The 26,827-nt window shown below is 42.7% G+C and overlaps 1 protein-coding gene across 2 annotated transcripts in view; it reads left to right on the top strand.

Annotated features, from left to right (window-relative positions):
* Positions 1-3,413: 3,413 nt before the first annotated feature.
* ZFYVE1 (zinc finger FYVE-type containing 1) overlaps positions 3,414-26,827 on the top strand; it is a 46,000-nt gene continuing 22,586 nt past the window's right edge. Inside the window, exons 1-3 of one of the 2 annotated variants that reach the window (XM_037127671.2) lie at positions 3,414-3,565; positions 5,114-6,045; positions 25,721-26,225. In XM_037127671.2, the coding sequence (XP_036983566.2) occupies positions 5,533-6,045; positions 25,721-26,225 (1,018 nt within the window). In that variant the 5' untranslated portion in view covers positions 3,414-3,565; positions 5,114-5,532. Of the gene's footprint in view, positions 3,647-5,113; positions 6,046-25,720; positions 26,226-26,827 lie in introns of both variants that reach the window. The other variant, XM_037127662.2, reaches the window with a different exon arrangement.

Below are 26,827 nucleotides of genomic sequence, written 5' to 3'. Positions count from 1 at the left end.
TTCTGGTGCACCCCTTGCTGGGAACTCGCCTGCAACCCACGAATGTGCCCTGACTGGGAATTGAACCGTGATCATCTGGTTCGCAGGCCTGCACTCAATCCACTGAGCTACACCAGCCAGGGCTATTGTTTTTTTTCTTTCTAACTATACCTGTCCTATTGGGTGTGAAGTGGCAGTTCTTAGGGGTTTTCATTTGCATTTCCTGATAACGACTAATGACGTTGAACATCTTTTGATGTGCTTGCTAGCTATTTGTATATCTTCTTCGGAGAATATTTAAGTCCTTTGACCACTTTTCATTTGGTTATTTGACTTTTTATTAAGTTTTAATAGTTTTTAAAATATATTCTGAATAATAGACCCTTATTAGATATATGATTTGCAAATATTTTTCCCATTCTGGGGGTTGTCTTTTCTTTTTTCTTTTTACTATTGTATGTATTTATTTTTAGAGAGAGGGGAGGGGAAGGAGGGAGAGAGAGAGAAACACTGATTTGTTGTTCCACTTATTTGTGCATTTAGTGATTGATTATTGTATGTACTTTGACTGGAGATGTTGATTCTTATATGTGCCCTGATTGGGGATTGAACCTACAATCTTGGTGTATCAGGATGATGCTCTAACCAACTGAGCTGCTGGGCCAGAGTCCACTTCTTCTGTATCCATTCATCTGTGGACAGGCACTTAGGTTGCTTCCTTATCTTGGTATTGTAAGTAATGATGCAGAGATATATGGATACATATGTCTTTTTTAAAAAGTATTTTATATATTTATTTTTAGGCAGAGGGGAAGGGAGGGAGAAAGACAGGGAAAGAAACATCAATGTGTGGTTCCCTCTCGCACGCCCCCCACTGGGGATCTGGCCTGCCACCCAGGCATGTGCGCTGCCTGGGAATCAAACCAGTGAGCCTTTGGTTTGCAGGTTGGCACTCAATCCACTAAGCCACACTAGCCAGGGCACATGTTCGTAACATATGGAAGGAGTCAACAAGAAGATAAAGAATTATCAGACCAAAATCTAGGTGAAGGCAGGATCTAAAGAGTAAGTAGTACAGTTATGTCACTTTTACCCTAGGGCATTTACCTTACTTGTCAACTTAAGCTTGGTTTTTCTAGGTCTCATGGGGCAAGTGAGACAGACTGGAACCTCAAAGTGCTACAGTTTCAATGTAAGGGTGAATTGCAAGTAAACACATCCCCACTGGACAGACTGGAAAGAAAGTTGTCTTGGAAGGGAGAGATTTCTGGAAGTTGTGGAGGGGCACTGAATCTATAAAAGTCCTTTCAGGGATATACAACCCAAATATACATCTCTTAATGGTTAAAAAAAAAAGTCCCAAACAATGAATATAGTTTAAAATGGTCCCACCTGGCAGAATTGAAAGCAAATCCTCTCTGGAGGAATTAACTTATACCCTAGGCCTCAAAAAAATTCCAGACATAATTTTCCAAGGAAAACCCAGCTCATAGTAAAAAAATTAAGCACATACCCACAAAAAAATGAGAATGAGTAAAAACAACCAACATAAACAGACCTGATAATTCCAATTATCTGTTAAAAAATAAAAATAAACTAGTTTTGGCCCTGGCTGGGTAGCTCATTTGGGTCAGAGCATTGTCCCAATATTGAAAAGGTTGAAAGTTTGATCCCTGGTCAGGGCACATGCAAGAATCAACCAGTGAATGCATAAATAAGTGAGACAACAAATTAACAAATGCATGTTTCTCTCTCTTTTTTCCTCCCTCCTTCCCTTCCTCTCTCTCTCTAAAATCAATAAATCTTTAAAACCTAGTTTTTAAAAACTATTGACATATTGCACTTACATAGTAAAAAATTTCAAGAGTATAAATGTATTTAAAGGAAGTCTTCTCGCTCACCTTAGTACACTCCTTGGAGGCAACCATTTTCCACAGTTTATGGGGTTCTTATAACTTAAAAAAATACACTTTTAAATAGGTAGTTTTGGCTTTAAAATGATTAAATACCACTTTATTTCCAGGATATGTTAATATTCTCATTTTATAATTACTAAGCAAAAATTATTAGGGCTACAAAAAGTTATAGTAGTAGTCTAGGAATAGAACCCTCTAGGGAAATTTCACAGCAGATTAGCCACTCTCAGGAGCTTAGCTGAAGACCTGTTATCTTAATTTTCTAAAATTCCTCCTTTCCTTTTTCCTCTTTAAGACTTTGAAGTTTTAAAGTGCTACAAACAGCTTAGCTCTTAATATCCTAGTATGTAATGTGGCCTAGGACAAAACTTTTCAGTCATGTTGTGCAGTTAGTCCAATGACTGGCTACCTGCCCAGTCTTGAAAACAGTTTTCAGCAATATAACCCTCATACATGCTCAATCATTATTATGTAAATTTGGTTTTTTACCATTGGTCTAATTGTGTACTTTGAATCATCTGGTAAAAGAGTATGTGACTAAATCAGGAGATGGGTTCTCGTCCTAGCTTTGTCAAAAATTTGCTGTGTGACCTTGACAAGTCACTCAACCTTAGTATTCTCTCCTGGGTTAACACTTATCAAGATATAATCATAGAACGTTAGAATTGGCAGAGATTTCAGAGTTCACCCAGTACAGTTTCTTCAACTGTAAGAAAGGTTGAGTGACTTACCCTAGAACAAGCTTCAAGTTTTTGGCATCTCAGATCACTGCTCTTTTCATTACATCCGACTTTCAGTGTTGTTTCAAGATTCAGGCAGACAAAAAAAGCCTCCAAACTGAAAACACTAAACAAATATACGGACTTTTACATAAAGCCAGATAACACTGTTAACCATTAGCCTGCACTGTAGCCTAAAAGCTTATCTGAAAATACCTCCTACACCGTTTGACTTAAAAATTAATCAAAATTCAGAAACTATATAAGTAAAGGTCAGAAAAATAAAGGGTAGGAAAAAATTAATGGTAGGCTTGGTGAATAAGCGTCAAAGGAAAACAAAACTCACCCAAGACCACTTTTATTCTGTTCTCAAGTCTTTGTTTTTTTCCCCTAGTTTGTACAAAGTGAAATTGGGGAAGTGAGGACTGCCTGTTTTTATACATTTCTGAAGGAGTTGTGGGCAATAGCGGTTACTTAAAATACAATTACCTCTCCCATACTACACATTACATCAGTCCTCTAATTTAACGTCATTCCTTTTAGGCCACTGCCGAAACACTCTGAAACCAACAGAAACCAAGTCAACGCAAATACTCCAACTCCCGAAACGCTTGAGAGCTTGCCGGCTCCACCTCCTCGCAAAAGCAGTCTCTTCGGTACCGGGAGTTGTAGTCCCTCAGGGCCTCCACTTCCGGGGTGCTGGGAAGGATGCGCCTCAGGAGAACTACATTACCCAGGAAGCTGTGCGTACCTTTCTCCGCCTTCGCAAGTGTGGGGCTCCACCCTCTCTCTCCTCCCTCCCCGGGCTGCACCGTTCATGCCTTCCTGTTAGTCTGAGCTGGGTGAAGTTCACTCCGATCAGCTGATCCCAACTGACAACAGGAGAGGAGGAAGCCCGGGAGGCAGCGAAGGAGGAGGGGGGCGGAGATGGAGATGAGGATGGATCCACCGGTATCTTGAGGAACAGCCCCCGCCCCCACCGGCGCCCTGCGGTCCCCAGACACCGCCTGGCCGCGGCCGATCTGCTCAGTGGTGGGGTCCCCGGGCCACCGTGGGCGGGGAGGGACGGGCACGGCCCTATGCTGGGCGAGTGATAGTCGTGGAGCTCGGGCTGCACCCGAGGGGGGGTGGGGTGGCGGGTGCGGCTGTGGTGGGGGCGGGGTGGCATAAACAATGGATTTGGCTCTGGCCCCTGCCAGCGTTTGTGGAGGATTTGGGGGGACCTTCTTTGTTCTTAGACTCTGCTCCTACCCCTCGGGTTGTGGTGGTGTTGCCGGGGAGGAAGGAAGGGTGAGGAATCCCCGGCAGGAGAGAGATGTCGAGGTGCAGGGGGCAAAGTGGGCAGATTGTTTGCTTTGCCTGGCAGGCGGTGAGGTGTTCTTTTGAAGGCTGATTTTATGTTTTTCTCAATTGTGACAGGTTTTGATTTTTGTTTCCGTGTGGGAGCTGGTTGGGCACTTCTGAGGTTAGGGTGTAAATAAGGTCTCCTAGTCACTCCTTTGCCTTCCTTGTTTATCTGAAAATAAGATTGATAGATTGATTACTGTGGAGGAGGAGTAGGGAACATCTGCAAGGAGGCCTTCGCATTTGGTTGGGGCATTAGAATGGGTGTCAAGGCTAAGGGGAGTTAGGTATATAATTGTAGAAGTGACAAAAGCCCCTTTCCTGGCCCAGTTCTTTTTTTTTTTTTTTTTAAGTTATTTTTAAGTTTCTGAGTAACAAAGAGAAAAATTGTTTCAACTCACTGCAGGTCTGGCTTTTCCCTGTGTCCTAGTGAAGGAATTCTGTCTCCTGTTGCTCCCTTTTTTTGCAGTTAGAGGAGGGACAAAGGAAGTACAGTAATTGTTTTTTATTGTTTTCAAACATGAAATGGTGACTCTTGTTTCCATGTTTAGAGTCATTAACAGGCATCTGTCTACAGTCGAAACAACTCTGGAACTTGGATGTAGCTAAAGATTATTGTTACTATCATTTTTAAAAAGCTTTTTTACAGACTTCTTTTTCCACCTCTTCCAATTGGACGGTGCACGTGGGGTGTGGGTCTGTACCTCCAAGGACTTTTTTAGTGATTTTTAATCTGAATTTTATAACTTAACAGAGGTATGGTTGCCTCTCTTGTGTCCCCTGCTGGGAACTGTCCTGCAACCCAGGCATGTGCCCTGACTGGGAATCGAACCGTGGTCGTGTGATTTGCAGGCCTGCACTCAATCCACTGAGCTATACCAGCCAGGTCTGAACAGAGCATTTTAGTCTGGGAAGTAAAGCAGCAAAGTCTTTTTCTTATATACCTTGGGTCTAGAGGTAGTGGCTGTTTTCAAAAGGGCCCTTGACCCTGATTTTGAGAAGAAATTGCTAGGATCAGAATGAACCAGTGTACATTTTACAAGCAAGAATGAGAGTTCTTACAGGAGCTTTGGTGTTGTGTTTAATCACAATCTTGGTTTTCAAGGTACACTACTATTTTCAGATGAGTGAAAATTTTTTCTCCCTCTACTCTAGGTATCCCCTGAAATATTGACTTCAGATTGGATTATATTGAAGAGTTCCTGACCACTCTCTTTGATTACCAGAACCTTGTGCTTGAAGCCCAATGCATGAGCCCATCTCACTGAACCCATCAGCTCTCTCTCAGATAGCCATAAAAGACCCCTCCAAGTTAATTTTGACCACAGATTTGTCTGCACTTCATGGAGGATGAAACCATCAAACCGAATCAACATTGCTGCTGATACAGGAGTTTTGGAAACGAAATAAAAAATTCAAACATTTGTGATTGCAGAATTCTAATGGGACACCACGGTGTGTATTTGTGTGTGTGTGCTTAAGGTGTTCAGAAAGAACCCTGTGGTATTTTCTGTGCAGTCTTCAGACTCAAAGCCTTCGTATTCACTCCTGGGGGAAAGCCCAGTGACTGTTTTATGGTGGGTGATTTCCTTACCAATCTGAGTATGAGCACTCAGACTTCCCCAGCACAGAAGGGCCTGAATCCAGGGCTAATGTGCCAGGAAAGTTACGCCTGCAGCGGGACTGACGAAGCTGTCTTCGAGTGCGACGAGTGCTGCAGCCTGCAGTGTCTCCGCTGCGAGGAGGAGCTCCACCGGCAGGAGCGCCTGAGGAACCATGAGCGGATAAGACTCAAACCTGGCCACATCCCTTACTGTGACCCCTGCAAGGGCCCCAACGGGCATTCGCCGGGTGTTAGGCAGAGGGCAGCCGTGAGGTGCCAGACCTGTAAAATCAACTTGTGCCTGGAGTGCCAGAAGAGGACCCATTCTGGTGGCAACAAGAGGAGACACCCCGTTACTGTGTACAATGTCACTAAGGTCCAGGAGTTACTGGAAGAGGAAGAGATGGATGAGGAGACCAAGAGGAAGAAGATGACTGAGAAGGTTGTGAGTTTCCTCCTAGTAGATGAAAACGAAGAAATTCAGGTAAGCACTTGAGAACTCATGTGGTAGTGGGGCAGATCTGTTGTTGGAAGGTAGCTCTCAAAAGGAAAGACCAGGAGGAGCCCACATTTTAATCATTAAAAAGCAAGACCCTTGAAAGCTTAAGTTGCAAGGAGTCAGGTTTAGTTACCAGCAGTCTGACCTTGAGCTGAATTTCTTTACCCCTCTGAACCTTAGTTCAGTATATGGTAGCTGACATTATTAGAAAGAACCGATTTAGAACAGTTTTCTGAATGAGGAGAGCACTTTGGCAAGTTGTGAATAAATGAATGATGAGGGATTGTACATGTGCAAGGAAAGAAACACTAACAGGAAGTCCCATGGGAGTGCTACGCAGTAAGTCATAAACCTGCGGTCTTGGCTGTGAGAGGCAGGTCTTTAAAAAGTGGCACTTGATAAGGACAGCACTCTTTTCAGATGGGCTCTTATTTTCATGTACAGGCTTCTGATCTGTAAAAGCCAGTGAAGGCATCTGGGATTACAGGAGGATTCCAAGTTGGGGAGAGGGTAGTGCATGACAGGGATGATTGGGGAAGGGGTAGTGTAATGTTTATGCTTTCCAGTGAGGTAATACAAGGTAGTGTAAGGCCTATGCTTTCGAATGAAGACTGCTTGAATTCATATTCTGACTGCAGCACTTACTGACTGGCTCTAGAATCATGGGCACGTTATTTAAGCTCCGTGCCTCAGTTTCATTTCTACTTCATGGTAGTAGTCAGGGATGCAAATAGAGTAGGAATGGACAGGACTCGTCATAGGGCCCCGCACATAGTGTCCACGACCAGTCTGTTGTTTTTGTATCAGTGTTTGTGGTGCGTTGACTCAGTTCTTTTATCAGTGATGACTCCTCCAGTCGTTAGATTATAGGAGCACTGGTGTAAATTCACCATTTGAAAAACTCTGCAATTACCCACTAAGTATTTCATCTCTGTGTTTTTATTTCTTGGATGAGCTTATGGAAATGAATTACATCATGATTCCTAAGGGTGGATAGTGCCCCCTTTTCCACAGAGTATACATCCCCAAACCTCCAGTGGATGCCTCAAACTACGGATAGTACTGGCCCCCTATGTACACTGTTTTTTCCCAGGATAAACTTTAATTAATGAATTAGGCATAGTAAGAGATGAACAACAATAACTAGTAATAAAGTAGAACAACTATTACCATGTACTGTAGAAAGAGGTATGTGAATGTGGTCTCTCAGAATCTCTGATTGTACTGTGTGTTCACACTGGACACAGCAGTAATTCATGTCCCAGGTGGGATAGTGAGTGATTTCATCACACTACCCAGAACAGCGCACAACTTAAAACTTATGAATTGTTTATTTCTGGAATTTTCTCTTTTTTAAAAAGATTTTATTTATTTTCGGAGAGAGGTGAGGGGAGGGAGACAGAGAAGGAGGGAAACAGTGTTTTGTGAGAGATCAGTTGCCTCTCACATGCCTCCAACTAGGGACCTAGACCACAACCCAGGCATGTGTCCTGGCTGGGAATCAAACCATCAACCTTTTGGTTCACAGCCGGCACTCAATCACCTGAGCCACACCAGCCAGGGCTGGAACTTTCCATTTAACATTTTTGGAACATGGCTGATGGTAAGTAAGTAAAACTGGAAAGCAAAACCATGGACAAAGGGGAACTACTATACTTCCACTGTCAACTAAAAACTTTGCTAAGACAGACTTTTATTGGCTGAAAGGAACTCATACAGTTATGAAAAGTGACGCAGATCCCAGTCTGCCTCCCTCATTAGCAGTAATATCTTCATTATGAACTATGCTCTAATTGGGTGACAGCAGGACTAAATGTTTTCTAAACGGAGCACTTGATTTGGATGATTCTTCTTGGTTCTGCCTCCAGTGCCCATCAGTGGCAGCCTTTGGACGGTCATGTTTCAAATTGCCGTCACTTTCATAAAGTGAGGAGGATTTGGGACAAACCAGTAATCGTCATGGATATGGTGTTGGTGCTGAGAAGGATACTTTTTGAGGGGAAAAGGATGTGTATCTTTTTTCTTCTTGTAGTATTGTTACAGGTTCTGTAGTAGAGAACTGGGGAAATAAAAGGAAGTATAATGAAGGTAAATCCAGCTACCCCCAAAATGGTATTTGTCCATCTTTTTTTCTTGTAGTGTATAATGTGTATTGAATTGGGTTGTTTGTAAAGATTTCTCTCTTTACAAACACAGGCCACTTCCCAGGAAATAATAGTTTAGTAATCACAAGCAGCGTTGGTTGGGACTAATGGACTGGACATAGAATTTTAGGCTGTGATTTATTCTCTGAGAGTCATAAGTGGAAAGTACTTTGACAAAATATCTAGTTCAGTTTTCTGATGTAAATGTCTAAACAATTAAATGATTGCCTGATACAAGTCTAGATTATGAAGTCTGCTAGCTAGAGTGTAAACTCCCGGAGAGCGGGGCCATGTTTTATACCCATATCATGTGCAGTGGCGGGCACTGCAATACTTGGTTGGTCGGCAATGTCACATCCAAGCTTCAGTTTCTTAAAAATGGGTATCACACTCATACCCAGTAAAAAAAAAGAAACAACTAAAATAATATAAAAGGACATTCAATAGCAAGAGCCCCAGCTCCATGCCCGTAGTCTTATCTTCAAGCAGTCGCCATTAGTGGGTTGTGGCGTGCTGTTCTAGAATTTATTTCATGTGTACTTATGTATGTATGTTTGTATCCTTTTAATTTTTCAACAGAAATCAAACCTAATAAACTTTCTGTTCTGTCCTTGGCTTTTCTTCACTAAAAGATACATCTCATAGAACTTCCATGATCAGTGCATAGAGGTCTGCCTCATTATTTAAAGGCTGCCTAGCATTTTGTTGAATGGTTTGTCCATAATTTTAGTCTATTAATGGATATTTAAGTTACTACAAACAAGAGTGTATTGACTAGCTCTAGCTGGTGTAGCTCAGTGGATTGATTGTGGGCCTGCGACCCAAACAACCGCAGTTCGATTCCCAGTCAAGGCGCATGCCTGGGTTGTAGGCCAGTTCCCAGTTAGGGGATGCATGAGAAGCAACCATGCATTGATGTTTCTCTCCTTCTTTCCTTCCTTTCCCCTCTAAAGATAAATAAATAAAATCTTAAAAAAAAAAAAAGAATGTATTGACTAGCCTATGGATCTGTTTAGAAGTGGAATCTTACATTTTAAATTTAGAAATTTCCAAATTTCTGAACCTTATTTTTTCAGCCTGCAGTACTTCTGTGAATCTTCCTTGGGTTCTGGTCTTGGTTCATAATAGCTAAAATTTAAAGAGCTCTTATTCTGGTGCTAGGGACTCTTCTTGGTACTTTACAACTATGAGCCTGTTAAATCCTGATGATAACTCTGTGTATTAGTTTCTTACCGCTTAAAGTAAGTCAGAAGTCCTAAACATGAGTCAGTAGGGCTGTGTTTCTCTTCAAGGGAAGAATTTGTTTCATTGTCTTTTCTAGCTTCCAGAGGCCTCCTGCATTCTTTAGTCCGTGGCCCTATTGGGGTCCAACTTCAAAGCCAGCAGTACAACACCTTCCGATTCCTCTGTCTCTCTCCTTTGTTGTCACATTGCCTTCTCTGTCTGTAGCCCTCCTGTCTCCCTCTTGCAAGGATCTTTGTGATTACACTGGATCCACGTGGATAATCCAGCATAATTTCTCCACCTCGGTGTCCTTAATTTAATCACATTTGCCAAGTCTCTTTGCCACATACAGTGACATATTTACAGGTTCTAGGGATTAGAATGTAGACATCTTTGGTGGGAGTGGGCAGTTTCCGGTTATCACATATGAATGAAGTGAGTTGTGTGTCTTCATCAGTTGGGGCTGCTGTAACAGAATACCATAGACTGGGTGGTTTAAGGACAAACAGAAGTTAATTTCTCACAGTTCTAGAGGCTGGGAAGTTCAAGATTATGGCACCAACAGATTCAGTGTCTGATGAGGGCCTCGTTCATAGCTGTCTTCTCCCTGTCCTTACATGGCAGAAGGGAGCTCTCTTGGGTGTCTTTTATAAGGGACCCATATAATCCCATTCGTGAGGGCTACCCTAATGACCTAATCACTTCTAAGGGCCCCCACCTGCTAATATCATCACACTGGGGGGGGTAGGTTTCAATATATGAATTTTGGAGGGGATACAAACATTCCATCTATAGCACTTGTATTTTATAGATGAGGACATTGAAGCACTGAGAGATATGGCAGAGGATTTGAACACAGGTATCTGGCTCTAAGATCCTTGCTTTGTGTCCTGACCAATGTGGCTCAGTTGATTGGGCATCGTTCTGCGAACCAGAAGATTGCTGATTTGATTCCCAGTCAGGACATGTGCCTGGGTTGCAGGTTTGGTCTCTGGGTGCAGCACACACGAGAGGCAACTAATCAGTGTTTCTCTCCGTCTCCTTTTCCCTTCTTTCCCCCTCTCTAAAAATAAATAAATAATAAATCTTTAAAAAAAAGCGCTCCTTGCTTTGTGACACTCCTGCTGTCTCTGACAAAAGTCAGTTAAACTTTCCGATTAAGCTTCAGATGGTCAAGAGCATCATCAGCTCACTGGTTACTCATGGCTGCTGCGAGAATCAAATGAAGCCTAGTTCTGTATAAATGTAAGACTGTTGTCGTTGAGCATCTCCTTCCTCGTAGCAATATTCTATGAAGTTAGGCTCCAACTTTGTTTTCCTTTTCTTGTTCCTAGGCATTTGTGGGTTTTGATCGTTTTCAGTTTAGTACATAAGGATTATTGTAGCAGCTTGTTGGCAATTAATGTTATGTGTGATTTCCTCAAATTCTATGGCCTAGAGTAGGGGTGTCAAACTCATTTTCACTGGGGGCCACATCAGCCTCGAGGTTGCCTTCAAAGGAGTGAGTATAATTTCAACTCCTTAACAGTTAAGGAGTAGTTACGTTTATACAGTCCTAAAATTATTTTGGCCCTTTGATCAAGTAACCTCAAGGCTGATGTGGGCCCTGGTGAAAATGAGTTCAACACTCCTGGCCTAGAGTCTCCTAAGATTTGTTGCTTGTGATTCAAGTATTCATTGTCTTTTAGAAAACCTAAAACAACCAAAAGTTCCCTTGTAGAAGTGGAGATTTGACTATTACCTTGTTGTCATTTGAGTGTGTACTAGAATGATAAGTTGGAGGAAAGACTGACTTTTGGTCTCAGAAGCAGAAACTCCTTTTTGGCCTGCTAGCCAAAGCCATTCAATAATTCATCACATTTACTGACCATATGTTATGTGCTGGGCACTTTCTGGGTTCCAACGTTACATGACTAATAAGACTTGGTCCATGCCCCCATAGAACTGACCATTAAAGTGAGGAAAGCACAGTTCATACATGGGAGACACATAAAAAGATGGTTTAGAAGTAGTAAGTAGGATTAAGGAAGAGTGACTTCGAAGCCCGTCTTGCAGGGTAGTCAGGAAAGGTTTTATTGTAGAGATAACTTTTAAGTGAAGACCTGATGGTTAATATCACCTGGGCAAATAGACCCCAGAGGGAAATGGGAACAAAAGGAAGGTGGGACGGCAAGTTTGATTGTGCGGGTGTGGCTGGAGTGAGTTGGAGAGAGTGGCAAGGAAAGAAGTGCAGAGGTAAGCAGGTGCCGGCTCACATGGGGCCTTGTGGACCATAGAAATGAGTATAGATTATAAGAGTAACGGGAAACGCCAGTCTGCTTTATGCTAGAAAGTCATCTGATCTGATAGAACTTTTTAAAAAAGATTTTATTATTTTTAGACAGATGGGAAGGAGGGAGAAAGAAAGGGAGAAAAACACTGATGTGTGAGCAATACATCAACCAGTTGGGACCTGACCTGCAACCCAAGCACATGCCCTGACTAGGTATCTACTGGCAACCCTTTGATTCTCTGGTTGGTGCTCAACCCACTGAGCCATACCAGGCAGGGCTGATAGAACTTTTTAAGAGGTGGCTCTTGTAGTGTAGTGTGTAGTGTAGTGTAGTGAAGACGAGATTTCGGTGATTGTAGAGGGGCAAAAATGAAAGCAGTGAAACCACTTAGGAGGCCTATTGCACAATGTGAGGCAAGATGTGGTGTTATCATCGACTTGGAGGGGTGGGAAACATTGATGAATGTGGGACAAAGTTTGGATGTGAAATAGGAATGCTGCTGATATAGTGGGTGGAGGGGTGAGGAGATCAGAGAACTCTGTGGTGATTCCTAGGCGTTTGGTGTATGCAAATAATACCTGCTTAATACCCCAGATTTTATTGAATTGATAAAAGTGTTTAAGAACCTAATTTGCTCAATAAAGAGAGCTAAATTAATCTCATTTGGTGTTATCTAACACAAATAACACTGATTCTCAACCAGGAGTGATTCTCAACCAGTTGGTGATTCTCAGCCAGGAGTGATTTTGCTTCCTTAGGAGGCATTTGGCAATGTTGGAAGACATCTTTGGTTGTCAGCGATGGGGGTGGTGGAGGGAGATGTGTTATTGGCTAGTGGGTAGAGGCCAGTGGCTGCTAAGTATTCACAATGAATGGGATGCTCCCCACACAAAGAATTATCTGGTACAAAATGTCAGTAGTGGCGAGATTGAGAAACTGACCTAAGAGATAAAGCTTTGGTCCAGTGGGAGACCTGGGTTCTAGTGAAGTGAAAATCTATCAGGAGCAAAACATTTTAATCGCTACACCATTTTCTCCCCACTCTCTCTTTTGGTTCTGTTCACTCCTAAGAAGTAAACTAGGTAAAAGCAATATTTTCTTTTGGCATATTTTGTAACCTCTCTAGTGAAATGGTTAGACTTTCTGGGTTGTGTTCATTGCTGTTTCTGGGTCTCAGTGGAATTAATTGTACCAGGAAAACCAAAGGACTTAGGGATCCATTTTTTACAGCCCATAATAAAAACAAGTCATCTATAATCTTTAGAGACAACACCCTTAGCAAATAATTCAAAAGTTAGAAGAATAAAGTTCTAATAATTAGGGTTCTCAGGAGAGGAAGAGGATAGTATTTTCTTATCTGTTGGGTCTTGTGAGGAGTCAGACATCTTATCAGAATGTTTATTAGTAAGAGAGAAAAAGATTCTAAACTCAAAGTCATTTTTCTCTTCATCCTTAGGTTCACATTCATTTAAACCCCATACAAGTTTTCCTTTCTTTTCATAATCACCCCATGCTCTTTATCTCCTTTCTACCAACTTCCTATAACTGTCCTCTTTCCAAGAGAACAGCAGCAGACTGACAAGAAATGTTACCTGGTTCCCCCTCCTGCTGACTGACCCCCTGACTGGCACATTGGGAGAACCAGGGTTTCTCACACTAAAAAACTCTTGAAGCTCAGTCCACTGATGCAGGGTGTTAGGGAAGCCAAGTGAGCCCCGGGGGGTCAGTGAGAAGCTAAGTAAATGTCCACTGGGCCAGGCCCCTCTCGACTCAGAAACGGACAGCTGCGGGCCCCTCTGAAATGGGAGGCCGGGGACACGGCCTCTGTGTCCCTCCCTCAGCACAGGCAGTGGTGGACCGCATCTCCCTGGGACCGTTCCTTTAAGAACACCCATCACGTTGCTTGGCGGCTTCACTTGTTTACAGTCCCAGAATAGTGTGGCTCAAAATACTGGGACTCGGCTTTTTTTTTTTTTTTTTTTTCCTTTAGTTGGCTAAAAGAGACATTATTTTCCTGGGATCCAGGAATGGGAAATAGCAGAGGGTGGACTCTATGGGAATCCTGAATCACAGACCGGCTGTGCTGGCACTTGTGTCTTAGACCCACCTGCCGCTGCCCCCTTGGCCCTGTGCTCTGCCTCCTGGTCCAGGGGACCTTGCTGTTTCCAGGCCCTCTGTTTCAGACAGGCAGGCAGAAACCTCTTAACTTCATTTTGGTCCATATGTCTTGAGCGGGGATGATCATAATCTCCTAAACTGGAACTTCCTCATGTCTTTCTTCAAATGGCCAAATTCTTGTAATGTAAGGACCAGTTTTGCTGCGGGGGCTGGTTAGCCCTTTGGTAAGTTCTGGTTGGAACATGAACATATTTACTATTACTTCTTAGATGCCATATTTTTAAAAGCCACAAGAAGCCATAGATCTGCTTAGGAGCTAGCTGTCTGTCAAAATAATAAGCAATAATTGAAGGAGTAGCGGAGGCTCCCTCCACTACGTCTGCCTTTTCCTTCTGAAAACCCAAGCAAAAGCCCCTTTGTTTAGTAATAATGGTTGGAGGAGGGCATTGTATGGAGTTACTGGGAAACACAGGGTTGAGGATGACTCAGGCAGGCAAAAAAAATGAAAGAGCTCCTATTGTGTGCCTTCAGTCTCCGCTCTGCATCTTCTGAGCTTTCTCAACCCTGGGCTGTTCCAACAGGCTCCTGGCATTTAACCTGCAAGGCTTTTTTGTTTAGTACAGGGCTGTTTAAAATTTGACCCATGTAAGCCATCAAAATCTCTGTGAGTCAGCTTTTCAGAGAACCCATTTTTAACTATTTCAAGTTACCTCCAGTTTATGTGATTCTGTTTTTTTTCTGGTCAGTCACCTCCTTCAAATGATTGTTTTTTCTGGAATTGGGCAAACATTTGGGCGTTTTGAGTCAGGGGTAATATAAGAGGAAGATTTCTTATGAAGTTGACATTGTATGTTTTCCCTGTGGATGCATCTTCTCAGACTCTATGTATCCTGGAGGGCTGGCCACAGCGCCGAGCTCCTTGCCCGTAGTTAAGGAGTAGGTACATGTGTACGAGCACAGAAGGGCTTCTGACGGCTGGCTCAGCCTTTCCTTTTTTTCCGACTCCTTTCTGACTTGCTTGCTTGGGAGGAGCTCCCATGAGATCATTATGTCTGGGGTTAGAACTGCTAAGTGTGAGCATGTTTGATTGATGGTGGGAAATCAGAGGGAAGCTAATGGATAAGATCCTGAAAAAGGAAAGGAAAGCAGGATTGTAGCAAGTTCCAGGCAAGAACTGGAAAGACCTGTGGGAAGGGACACAGAGGGACTTTTGGAGGCAGGAAAGGGTGGATGCTTCCTTGGAGGATGTTTTGTTCATTTTGCCTCTCCAGTGACTTTTGGCCAGCAATTAAGAGGCTCTGTTTATCCTGTTTGTGTGGTTGTCTTGGTATGGCTGGTGTTCTTGGGCAGAAGAATATGTATACCAATCCCATGTGTGCACTTGACCTCTGGCTTGACTTCACTGGAGGATGAGTGCTTTCTAGTAGATTCTGGAAAATTTTTTAAAGATTTTATTTACTTTTAGAGAGAGGGAGAGGGAGGGAGAAAGAGAGGGAGAAAAACATCAATCAGTGTGTGAGAGATACATCAATTGGTTGCCTTCCACACACCCCCAACTAGGGACCTGGCCCAAAACCCAGGCATGTACCCTGACTGGGAATTGAACTGGCGACCTTTCGATTCACAGACCAGTGCTCAGTCCAGTGAGCCAGACTAGCCAGGGCTTTTCTGGAATTTTTTTTCCCTTCCTGATTACCTTCTAGTTGTGACTGGATTATTGCTGCCTTTCCCAGGGATTTGAGTCTAGACCACAGGTGGCAAAGACCTGCAGGCTGAATCCGGCCCTCCACCTTGTTTCTACCCAGCCACAGTGCTGAGCTCCTTGCCCCTAGTTAAGGAGTAGGTACATGTATACAGTTCTAAAACTACATTCGGCCCTTTGAAGGCAACCGCAGGCTGATGTGGCCCCCAGTGAAAATGAGTTTGACACCCTGCTGTAGATGGTGGAATGCTCAAAAAGGACTGACAGAGCTCGGTTCTGACATGCAGTCACAGACATGCCAGGTTCAAGTTAAGAGAGCAATTCAGCAGTCACAGAGTAGTCTAGAAAATCGTGTACTTTTCAGCCCAATTGCTTCTGCCTGGTGATTATGTCAACAGTATGACTAAACTGTTTTCCATAGTCTCTCATAGCTCAATTCGGTTTACATGTATCAGTCAACAACAGTCACAGTCATTTATAGAGTGTCACTTATGTGCCTTCTTAGTTTGAGTACTCTCTGAAAAATCTGCCACTTTGGTGGGGAGGAGTTTCAGTCTAGAACTAAATATGAGTGATTAGGCTCTTTCGGATTGTTTACGACGTTCCTTCTCCTTTCATTACCATGGAAAATTGAGTTTGCTACTTTCTTTATAAAAGGACCGACCTGAGAAGGTTTGGATGTGAAAGTCCAGCCTTCTTGTACCACTGTGTGCACAAGGGCAACCGTGTCCCCACCTTGTAGTCCTAGTCCCTTCTCTTGATTTTTCTTTACACCATTTCTCACCATTTGACATGACAGAAGGAAAAGTACAGAACATGATGTGCACTTTTTTTAAATCCTCACCCGAGGATATTTATATTGATTTTGAGGGCGGGAGAGAGAGAAACATGGATTGGTTGCTCCCCATATGCACCCTCATCAGGGAATCGAACCCCCAGCCTTTCGGTGCACAGGGCAATGCTCCAATCAACAGGGCCACCCAGCCAGGGCCCACATTAGATGTGCTCTTAAAAGTCAACTCTTTTGTGGTGTAATTTACAGATAATATAGTATTCACATTATAAGTATACAGTTGTATGAGTTTTGGCAAATATATGTGCACATGTGTAACCACCATCACGACAGTCGTGAGAGAGAACATTTGTGTCTTCCGCTTCCCCGAAGCTTCCTTTGTGCCTCTGGGAGGTCGTTCCCCAGCATCTCTGATCTCTCTGAAACGACAGATTTGACTTTCCTGGAGTTTCATGTAAGTAGAATCATGCACTGTTTTGTGACTGGCCTTTGTTTCTTCACCATGATGTTTTTCAAGGTCATTCATGTTATTGCACGTCTCAGTGAATTTCTTTTTGTTGCTGAGTAGTATTCCATTGGATGGGGAGACCAAATCTGCCCGTCCATTCACTTGTTGATGGACATTTTGTATACCATATATTTTAATTGTTTGACTATTGATTTCCTTTTCCCCATTATAATGTAAACTCCATGAGGCAGTGATGTTTTTTTATTGAGGTGTAATTCACATAATCATTTTAAAGTGAACAACTCAGTGATATTTAGTCACAGGGTTGTACGACTACTACCTCTGTCTAATTCTAAAACATCCCAATGTCCCAAAAGAAAACCCTGTACCTGGCAGTGATATTTTTGGTCTTTTTAAATCATATTTTAAGTTATTTTTCCAATTATAAACATAACGTAGACCCAGCATGTTGAAATACTGAAAATACAGAATGACAGAAAAGTAGTTAATTTTACAATTAAAAAAAACACTAAGTATCTCAGTCCTTTTTAATGTTGCATTTACTTAAAAAAAAACAGCTTTATTGAGATATAATTCACATACCATACAATTGTCCACTTAAAGTGTACAATTCAATGGCTTTTAGTATATTCACAGGTATATACAACCATCACTGCAGTGAATTTTAGAACATTTTCAGGGGGCAGTGATTTTTGCCTCTTCTGTTCATCAGCATCTAGATAGTGTTTGGCACATAGTAGGTACTCAAATATTTGTTGAATGAATGAAATGCACTAATGAGAATAAATCATTGTAATCATTGATTCACTACATTGATGAATTAATGTACTCATCAAGGAATTCATTAATTTATCATTTAATGATTGCCTACTATGTGCTGACAACTGAATGAGATACAAAGTGACATGAGACCCCGATTTGCCCTTGGGAAAAGGTCAGTCTAGTGATAATAGAAGACGAATGTGTAGAAATAAGGTGGATAGCATTAGAGCAGCTTAGAGAGAATAGTATGGAGGAGGGCAATATTGCTGGAGGGATTACTATTGTTAATTGGCTTTAAAATAGTTGTGTGCTATATTGTTACTTAACCAGGGCTCCACTATCTCACTCCATATTGAATAGAAACTAGACCCCTCTCAGTCTCCAGCTCAGGCACCGACGGTCTCCTTATAAGGCGATGTCATCTACTAAGATCTTCTGCATAAACTGTGAGAACAGCACTTTAGTTGAGTCTCTGGGGTGGTGATCATTCTTGGAATCACATCACATCATTCTGTTGAAGACTGAATGCTTTCTTATGCATAATGTATGTATGGTGCAATCTTATAACAGCTTTTCCCCCCCAAATTGAAAAAGATACATCCTTTTGAGGGAGGGAGTGGTAGATAATTGAATATCTTCCTTGTCCCATTATCCCTAATTCTTTACGGAAGCATTTGTTGGAAACCTTCCCTCAGAAGGGTTTTCACCTGGAGTGATGGAATGGCTTTCTGTGGTGGCTGCACTGACCGTGGCCTAGGGCCAAGGCAAGACAGCTACAGCAATAACGACAGCCAGCACTTCTCCGGCATTCACTGCCTGCCTCTGCGGGGCGCTGTGCAGGTGCGCAGCATCTCCTTTAATCCTCACAGTGAGCCCATGAGGTAGACTGCGTGGTTATCCTCCTTTCACAAGAGAGAGATCTGAGGTTCAGGTAAGTTAACTTCTTTAAGGTTATTCTAAAGTCATTGAGTGGTTAGAGGCTGGTCCAGTGAACACTTAACGGTAACACTGCACTATTCTCTCTCACAGAGACTGTAGCATCTACATTCTGTAATGTGTTCATTCACTTACTTTAACAAATATGTATTGACTTATAATGTGTCAGGCCTTGCGCTAGCGCTGCGGTGGTGAACAATACAGATGAGACCCCTTGCCAGCACGGAATACAGTCTAGTTGGAAAATGCAGAACCAGGCTGATGTGGACAGATGGTGGGTTGAGAATGAAGAGTTAGAGCAAGAGAAGGGTCGAGTGAATTGCCCCTGGTGTATACCAGGTGGAGGTGGACGTGAACCTAGCTGTCTCGTCTTCTTTCTAGCCTGGTGCTTCTACTGCTAAGTCTCAGAGCCTTTACCAGACCTTGTGTCTGTTGTTATGGCTGGCCAAATATAGGCGTGCCATGCCACTTAAAAGGGAAGCTGCATCTCCCATCTGTAAGCTCCTTGGAAGAGTCCTTTGAGGATAATGTAGGTCTTGAGGATGACACAGTATTTCCAGTCTGTCCTCAGAATTCAGCTTTGCTTTGGAAAGCTTTTTATTCAGATATAAATTGAGAGCAGAGCTCAGTGAGTTGGGTGAGGTCAAAGATACTGATTATGAAGCTAAAAATGACTTTTTAAAGTATTCATTGTGTGGATCATCTCCATATAGAAACCTCTGTCCTGCTGGAGTAGGAGGGGAGTGTCAGGCAGCGGGCAGTTCTAAGACATGGGAGGAGAATTCCTGACCTCTCCAGTGGTGGAAGACTTCGGGGACACTGCAGTGGAAGAAAGGGACTTTTGCCCTCACTGAATGTGCTCAATGTATTTGTGAAGCCAGGCTCCTGACTTCAGTGGTCTTAAGAAACCATTTGATTGAGAAAATAATTGCATTTTTATATGAAACTATTGACACATACATGGATAAACACAAAGATATACAATTCTTTTCGGATAGAATGAAAGGAATTTTTCTGAACTCGCTGGGTTGGAGGAGCAGGTTTATAAGAACTTTCTGGTAGTAAGGGTTTTGCTCTTGGAATGGAACCTCCTTATCATCTGGGCTTTCAAAATTAGAGTGGCCACCGATCAGACATTGTTGAAGTCAAATACTGTTTGAAAATGGGGCTGTGGACTTAAATCATTGCCTGGAGTGCTTTTCTTTTCATTTTATTTAGAGAGAGGAGAAGGGAGGGAGAAAGAGAGGGAGATAAATATTGATGCGTGAGCGAAACACTGATTGGCAGGCCCCCCCAACCAGGGGCCCAGGCATGTGCCCTGATGAGAACTAAAGCAGCAACCTTTGGTTCACAGGATGCCACCCAACCCACTGAGCTACACCAGCCAGGGCTCCCTGGAGTTCTTTTTGGTATGATAAAAGTGGGTCTGGATTTTTCAGGAAAGGTTCCCTCACCTTCCACTTCCCCTTTCCCTCTCCTGGAAGAAGGAAACTGTAACTCAACTTCTGTATCTGCCGGTCTAACATCATCAGGTCAGTGCCAGTCACTAGGTAAAGCTCAATACATGTGTGTTAATTACATGAAATGATCAAGTTATAGTTTCCTTTTGGGATTGGATAGTGGTCCCAGTTCTGCAGTTCTGATAAGAGTGAGGATCTGGTTGGTTTCTTTGGGTTTGGTCTCTTTCACTGAACTCAGCCAAAAGTGGAATGAAAGCAAAATAAACCAGAGACCACCGCAGAAAAGTAATTAAGAGGGACTTAGCTTTGACAATACCTATTGCCTTAGATTAGTTTTAGAATCTCAATAGAGAGGAATAAAATGATCTTTGCTGGTTCTGGGTGGAATTCATTATGAGCATTAGGTTATGAGTGACAGATACCAAGCGACCCTTAGCTCTTGCCATTTCTTTGGGTTAGGAACTGAGTTTTCCCCTTGGTCACAGGGATCATCTTTACAAAAAAAATTGAAGGACTGTATGATCATAGTTGGTACAGAGGAGAGATCCTCCTCATCCAGAGAGACCAGAACTGGAAGGACCTCAGTGCTGAGTTACTTTCCTTGGGATTGTTTTCTGTTGTCTTTGGTGTTTAATTTCTGGAGTCTCTCTGTTCTGTTGAACTTTCCTCCTCGGAGGGCACTTCAGCTCCTTCCCCATCTCCTGCTTTTCTCTTCCCGGGCCTCCTCAGAATAAAGGCCGTAGGATTCTTCCTGGGTGTTTCTCTGAGGGCCAAGAAGGAATTTCTTGAGATAGTCATCATTCTGTTGCCTGACTAGGTCAGAGGTTGACTGCTGGACACCTCACTTCCATAAACTGCTCTGAATTCTAAACTAGAACAGTGGAGATCATGGAGTACTGTTATTTTTCATTTTAGAAACTCTACTTACAACTATACTAAGTGAAAAGCTTTATGGGTGAGAGAGAGAGGTACACTGTTTGATTTCTTAAAGAGTTGTATGATATTAGATGGTTACTTTACTAAGAATCAGCTATAAGGCTAGTATTATTGTGTTATTTTAAATAGATGGAGAGGAAAGAAGTTATCAGAAGCAAGCAGCAAGATCTTTCATTTTTAGGTTGAATCAGTTTAGATCTCACCATTGCTGACTTAGTACCTGAACGAGCAACTTCTGAGCACCTGGCAGGTCCAAGCCCAGCTGCTGCTGCAGCGCTCCTGGATGTTTTCCCAGGGGCTGGTCTTTAAATAATAATGAGTGGTATTTATTGAGTGCTTACTGTGTGCCAGGCATTGTGCAATGCACATTCTGTGCTGAGTCGCATTTCGTCCCCTCATTATCCCCAGGGGTTGTAGAATCTATTGTTACCTCCTTTTCCTGAGGCTTTAACTTTAATAGTTAAGTTATCTTACAAGGCCACACAGTGGCAAAGCCAGGACTGGAAGGCAGGTGTTTCTGACTTGTCTGAGGTCCAAGAGGTGGTCTTACAAGCTCTGGAAGGATGGAAGGGAGAAGTTGGGGAGGGGTGGCTTTGGGGTCACTCCTGCTTTTGCTGTTGTGTTGGGGCTGAGGACCATTTCAAGCAGGTGGTGTTGGGTGGCCGTCTGACAAGGCTCAGTCAGGTAGCTTATTTCACTCCAGGAATGGAGCAAAGTAGGATCATTGATTCCAAACAGGAAGAACGAGTTGAACAGGAGCCTGTTCCCTTCTGGCTCCTTCCTTTCCTCCTCAAAGGGAATCTTCTTATCTTTACCTTTTCCTCCCCTGGCTGAAAGCCGGTCTTGCTACCAACTAGGCCTGGGCCTAGGCTGTTCTTCCCTTCTGGCTCACTTAAGGGTGATTGACTTATATAACTGGGAGCAAAATAATGTGAAAGGTACAAGAAGGAAAAGTGAAGCATGTTTTCAGTTTGCAAGGCATTTTCTCATTTACCTATTTGATTAGCAACCACTACCCAGTCCAAGGAGGTTATATCCCCATGTTGCATGTGAAGAAATGCAATCACTGTAGGTTAAATGATTATCAAGCGCTGTCAATAGGATAACCAGCCTGGGGCTTCTTTGAGCTTCTTCTCCCAGAATTCTTTGCACCAAACTCAGATGCATATGTCTAGTCATGAACATGTGTGTTTAATATTCAAGAATATTATTTTGATAATATTCCAAATAATATCCTTGATGCTTATAGGGAGTGTTTTATTTTCATCTCAAATGAATAGTTCGTTTATATTATATGTATTATGTGCAGCATTTAGTGAATACTGAGACATTTAATTCTGTACCTGAAGGCTCCCATGTGCCCCCTTTTCAGGTGCCTGCTCTTACGTATCCTGGATAACCGTTGTTGTTTTGTGGGCTAACAGAGTCATGACGGAGTAGATTTCCAGAGGAGAAAACCCCTAGACCGACCCTTCCACAATCCCTGTGGGGACTGAGGGGACTGTGTGGGAAGGTGGGTGGCTCTTGTGGGCCGCTCGGACCTGACCTGACTTCCTGCCGGTAGAGGTTTAGGGAGCTTTTGTTTTGTTTTTCTTGCTGGCAAGTTTAGCAGCTTGGAACCAGGCTGGCTGAGTGACACCAGTCAAACCTGGGCCGTTCCATGTAACTTCGTGTCCCTCTCAGTTGTCTGGTAAATCAGTGAGCCCGGTACCAACTTGATGGAATGCTGCGTGTGTTAAGCCCTGTGGAAGACAGAGGGTGGAGAAAAGTGGTTAAAATACCAAGCAAGGTACCTGGCATTCATTCATTCAATAGCTGGATATTAACTCGCCCTCTGTTCCGTGGTGTTCCAAGGGCTAGAGATGTAAAGATGAAATAGACAGCATCCTGCCTTGATGGAGGACAGTCACGGCAGTGGGCATTCAGGAAATTATTAGTTCGATCATTAACATTAAGGCTCCCAACTATGTAACAATAGTAATGTTATGAGTAGAATAATGAGTGGTTTACCATCTTGTGGTTAGGGGAAGCGAGGGCTTATATTATCACATCTAGTGGTCGGTTTATATTTCTCTAACTGCTCTTTTTCAAACCAGCAAACTCTTGAGTATCAGGAAGGTGTTTTTTCTCTTATGGCTGGAGTATGTTTGCTGTAAAGGTTTGTCCCTCCTTTAGCTGGGGTAAAACATTACCTGCTTGGATTAGGAGCTTTGTTCTGGGATTCTTTGTTCTGAGAGTAGGGGCCCTGAGTATCTCTTTGGAGCTCCAGTCTGATATTTCATTGGCGCCAGGTCTCTTCCTTCCCAGCCTTTCTTTTTATTTCATTTCGTTTTATTTACTTGTTTTTAGAGAGAGGGGAAAAGAAGGAGAAAGAGGTAGAGAAACATCAATGTGTGGTTGCCTCTCTTGTGTCCCCCTACTGGGGACCTGGCCTGCAACCCAGGCACATGCCCTGACTGGGATTCAAACCAGTGACCCTTTGTTTTGCAGGTTGGCACTCAGTGTATTGAGCCACATTAGTCAGGGTCAACCCTTGCTTTTAATAAGGAATACAATTTTTTTTTAACTGGAAATGGCCCAGATTGGTGTTGCCCCAGGCTCAGTGGGTTGAGGGTCATGCCACAGAGTGAAAAGCTTTGGATTCAATTCCCCATCAGGGCACATCCTTGGGTTGGGGGTTTAGTACCAGGTCGGGGTTTCTCTACCTTTCTCCCTCCCTTGCTCCTCTCTAAAAGTAAATAAATAAATAATAAAATAAATGAAGTCTTTAAACTGTAAATAGGAATTATGAATAGGTGAAATTTAACTAATAAGTTTTTAAAAAAATAACAGCTTTACTGATATGTAATTAACATATTTTACCCTTTTAAAGTGTACAATTCAATATATTCATAAAGTTGTACAACCCCTACCACTATCCAATTCCAGAACATTTTCATCACCTCAGATAGAAACCCTGATCCATTAGGAATAACTCCTTGGTCCCTTTTTCCCTCAGCCTCTGGCAATAGCTAATATACTTTCTGTCTCTGTGAAGTTGCCCATTGTGGACACATAGACACGGAATCATAACATAGGTAGTGTTTTGTGTCTGGCTTCTATAACTTCACCTGCTGTTTTCAGTTTATCCATGTTGTAGCGTGTGTTAGAACTTTATTCCTTTTTATGGTCGAATAATATTCCGTTGTGTGGCTATGTCACGTTTTGTTTATCCATCATCAGTGGATGGACATAAGGGTTGTTTTCACTTTTTGGTTACTATGAGTAACGCTGCTGTGAACATTCACGTTTAGGTTTTGTATTGACACATTTTCCGTTTTCTTGGGTGTGTAGCTGTAGCTAGGAGTGGAATTAGTGAGACAGGTAACTCTGTTTAACGTTTTGAGAAGTTCCCACACTGTCTTCCAGAGCGTCTGTGTCATTTCACATCCCCACTGCCAGTGCATGAACAGTGAAGTTTCTCCACATCCTCACAAATACTTCTTATCATCTTTTTTCTTTTTTTTATATATATATTTTAATTTTTTTTTATTGATTATGCTGTTACAGTTGTTCTATTCCCCCCTTCATTCCCCTCCACCCTACCCCCCGTCCCCACCATTACCCCCCCTTTAGTTTATGACCATGTGTCTCAAGTCCTTTAGATTCTATATTTCCCATGCTATTCTTGCCCCCCCATCTATTGTCTATCTACTGTCTATGCTACTTATTTTCTATACCTTCTCCTCCCACTCCCCTGTTGCTAACCCTCCTTGAGATCTTCCTTTCTATGTTTCCACTCCTGATCTAACTGTCCTTTTAGTTTGCTTTTGTTTTAGGTGTGGTTGTTAATAACTGTTTGTTGTCCTTTCACTGTTCATGTTTCTTTAACTTCTTATTATATGAAATGTTAAAGGGACTTATCTAAGAAAAAGAAGTTAAAGAATCATCTTTTTGATCACAGCTGTCCTTATGGGTGTGAAGTGGTATCTAATTGTGGTTTTGACTTGCATGTTCTGGTGACTAATAATGTTGAGCATGTTTCATATGCTTTTGGCTATTTGTATATCTTCTGTGGAGAAATGTCTATTCAGTTTTTTAAAAATATTTAATTAGATGATTTCTTTTAAATATTTAGTTTAGGCCCTGGCCGGTGTAGCTCAGTGGATTGAGCACAGGCCTGCGAACCAAAAGATCGCAGTTCGATTCCCCATCAGGGCACATGCCTGGGTTGCAAGCCAGTTCCCAGCAGGGGATGCACCAGAAGCAACCACACATGGATATTTCTCTCCTTCTCTCCTTCCCTTCCCTTCTAAAGATAAATACATAAAAAATTTAAAATATAGAATAAAATATTTAGTTTTATCTTGTTGAGTTCTTGTTGAGTCCAGGGTATCCTGGACACCAGTCCTTTATCAAATATATGATTTACAATATTTTCTCCCATTCTTTGGGTTGTCTTTTCCTGTCTTGATGATATCCTTTGCAGAATGAAAGTTTTCAAAGTTTATCAATTTTGATAAAATATATTTTATCTGGTTTTTTGTTGTTGTTGTTTTGCTTTTGATGTCATATCTAAGAAACCATTGCCTAATCCAAGGTCAAAAAGATTAGTTTCTATGTCATCTTCTGAGAATTTTATGATTTTAGCTCTTTCATGACCACTAACTGCTGATACTGACTGAGGGGTCAAAAGTTCCTGTTAGGTGTTTGCTAAGGGCAAGGGCTGGGTGGGAGGCGGTTGTACTGGGCTTGTTTTCCTGGCCACCTTGACTCTGGGAAGCATTTGTCCTTGCACACATTCCTAGCTATTTTGCCCTTTCTCTACTTGATTCATTCTTTTTTTTTTTTTTTTTTTTTTAAGGTAACGAATGAAGAGGACTTCATTAGGAAATTGGACTGCAAACCTGATCAGCACCTGAAGGTGGTTTCCATTTTTGGAAATACTGGTGATGGAAAGTCTCATACCCTCAATCACACTTTCTTTTATGGCCGTGAAGTCTTCAAGACCTCCCCTGCCCAGGAGTCCTGCACTGTGGGAGTGTGGGCCGCGTATGACCCAGTCCACAAAGTAGCGGTGATAGACACTGAAGGGCTCTTGGGGGCTACGGTGAATCTAAGCCAGAGAACACGGCTGCTGCTTAAGGTCCTGGCCATCTCCGACCTTGTCATCTATCGAACTCATGCAGACCGGCTGCATAACGACCTCTTCAAGTTCCTTGGGGATGCCTCAGAAGCTTATCTGAAGCATTTCACCAAGGAGCTCAAGGCTACCACTGCTCGCTGTGGCCTGGATGTCCCCTTGTCCACCCTGGGCCCTGCTGTTATTATTTTCCATGAGACTGTGCATACTCAACTACTGGGCTCTGGTGAGTAGACGGGGGTACTGTGTCACAGACTGGCCTTTCTTGGTACAAGGAGGCAGCTATTGATTGGGCTGTGATAGCAACTTGGTGGTGGTGGGTTGCCCAGAAAAAGTTTTGCATGGGAAGGACGTAAGGAAATGTTTCCAGAAGGACAGAATGCATCAACCATGTCGAAATCTGCTTATGGTCAGGATGAGGATCAAGAATTGTTGAATGGCTTTGGCAAAGTAGAGGCCCTGGGTGATCTGCGTAGGACTTGTTTCCCAGGGATGGTGAGCGTGAAAGCCTAATCAGAGTGGGATCAAGAGAATAGGAGGCAAAGAATGAAGATAGTGAGTACACCCAACTCTTTCAAAGACTTCTGTAAAGGGAAGCAGACAATTGAAATGATAGCTGGAGGCTGATGTGGCAATTCAAGGAATTTCCCCTTTTTACAATTTTATATTGTCGGGTGTGACAGATGTTTGCGTACTGATGACAATGACTCACCGGCAAGTAGATGTCAGAACAAGCTGGAATGTTGAACAAGCCATGGAAGAATTGGCCTTAGTTAGGAGCATGGACAGTTCTCTGTAATAACAGGAGAGAGGGTGGAGTATGTGGAG

Source organism: Artibeus jamaicensis, unplaced genomic scaffold (genome assembly GCF_021234435.1).
Source record: "Artibeus jamaicensis isolate MK-2021 breed Jamaican fruit bat unplaced genomic scaffold, CSHL_Jam_final contig_851, whole genome shotgun sequence".
Taxonomy (NCBI): Eukaryota; Metazoa; Chordata; class Mammalia; order Chiroptera; family Phyllostomidae; genus Artibeus; species Artibeus jamaicensis.
This window is presented reverse-complemented; position numbering and strand designations above follow the sequence as displayed.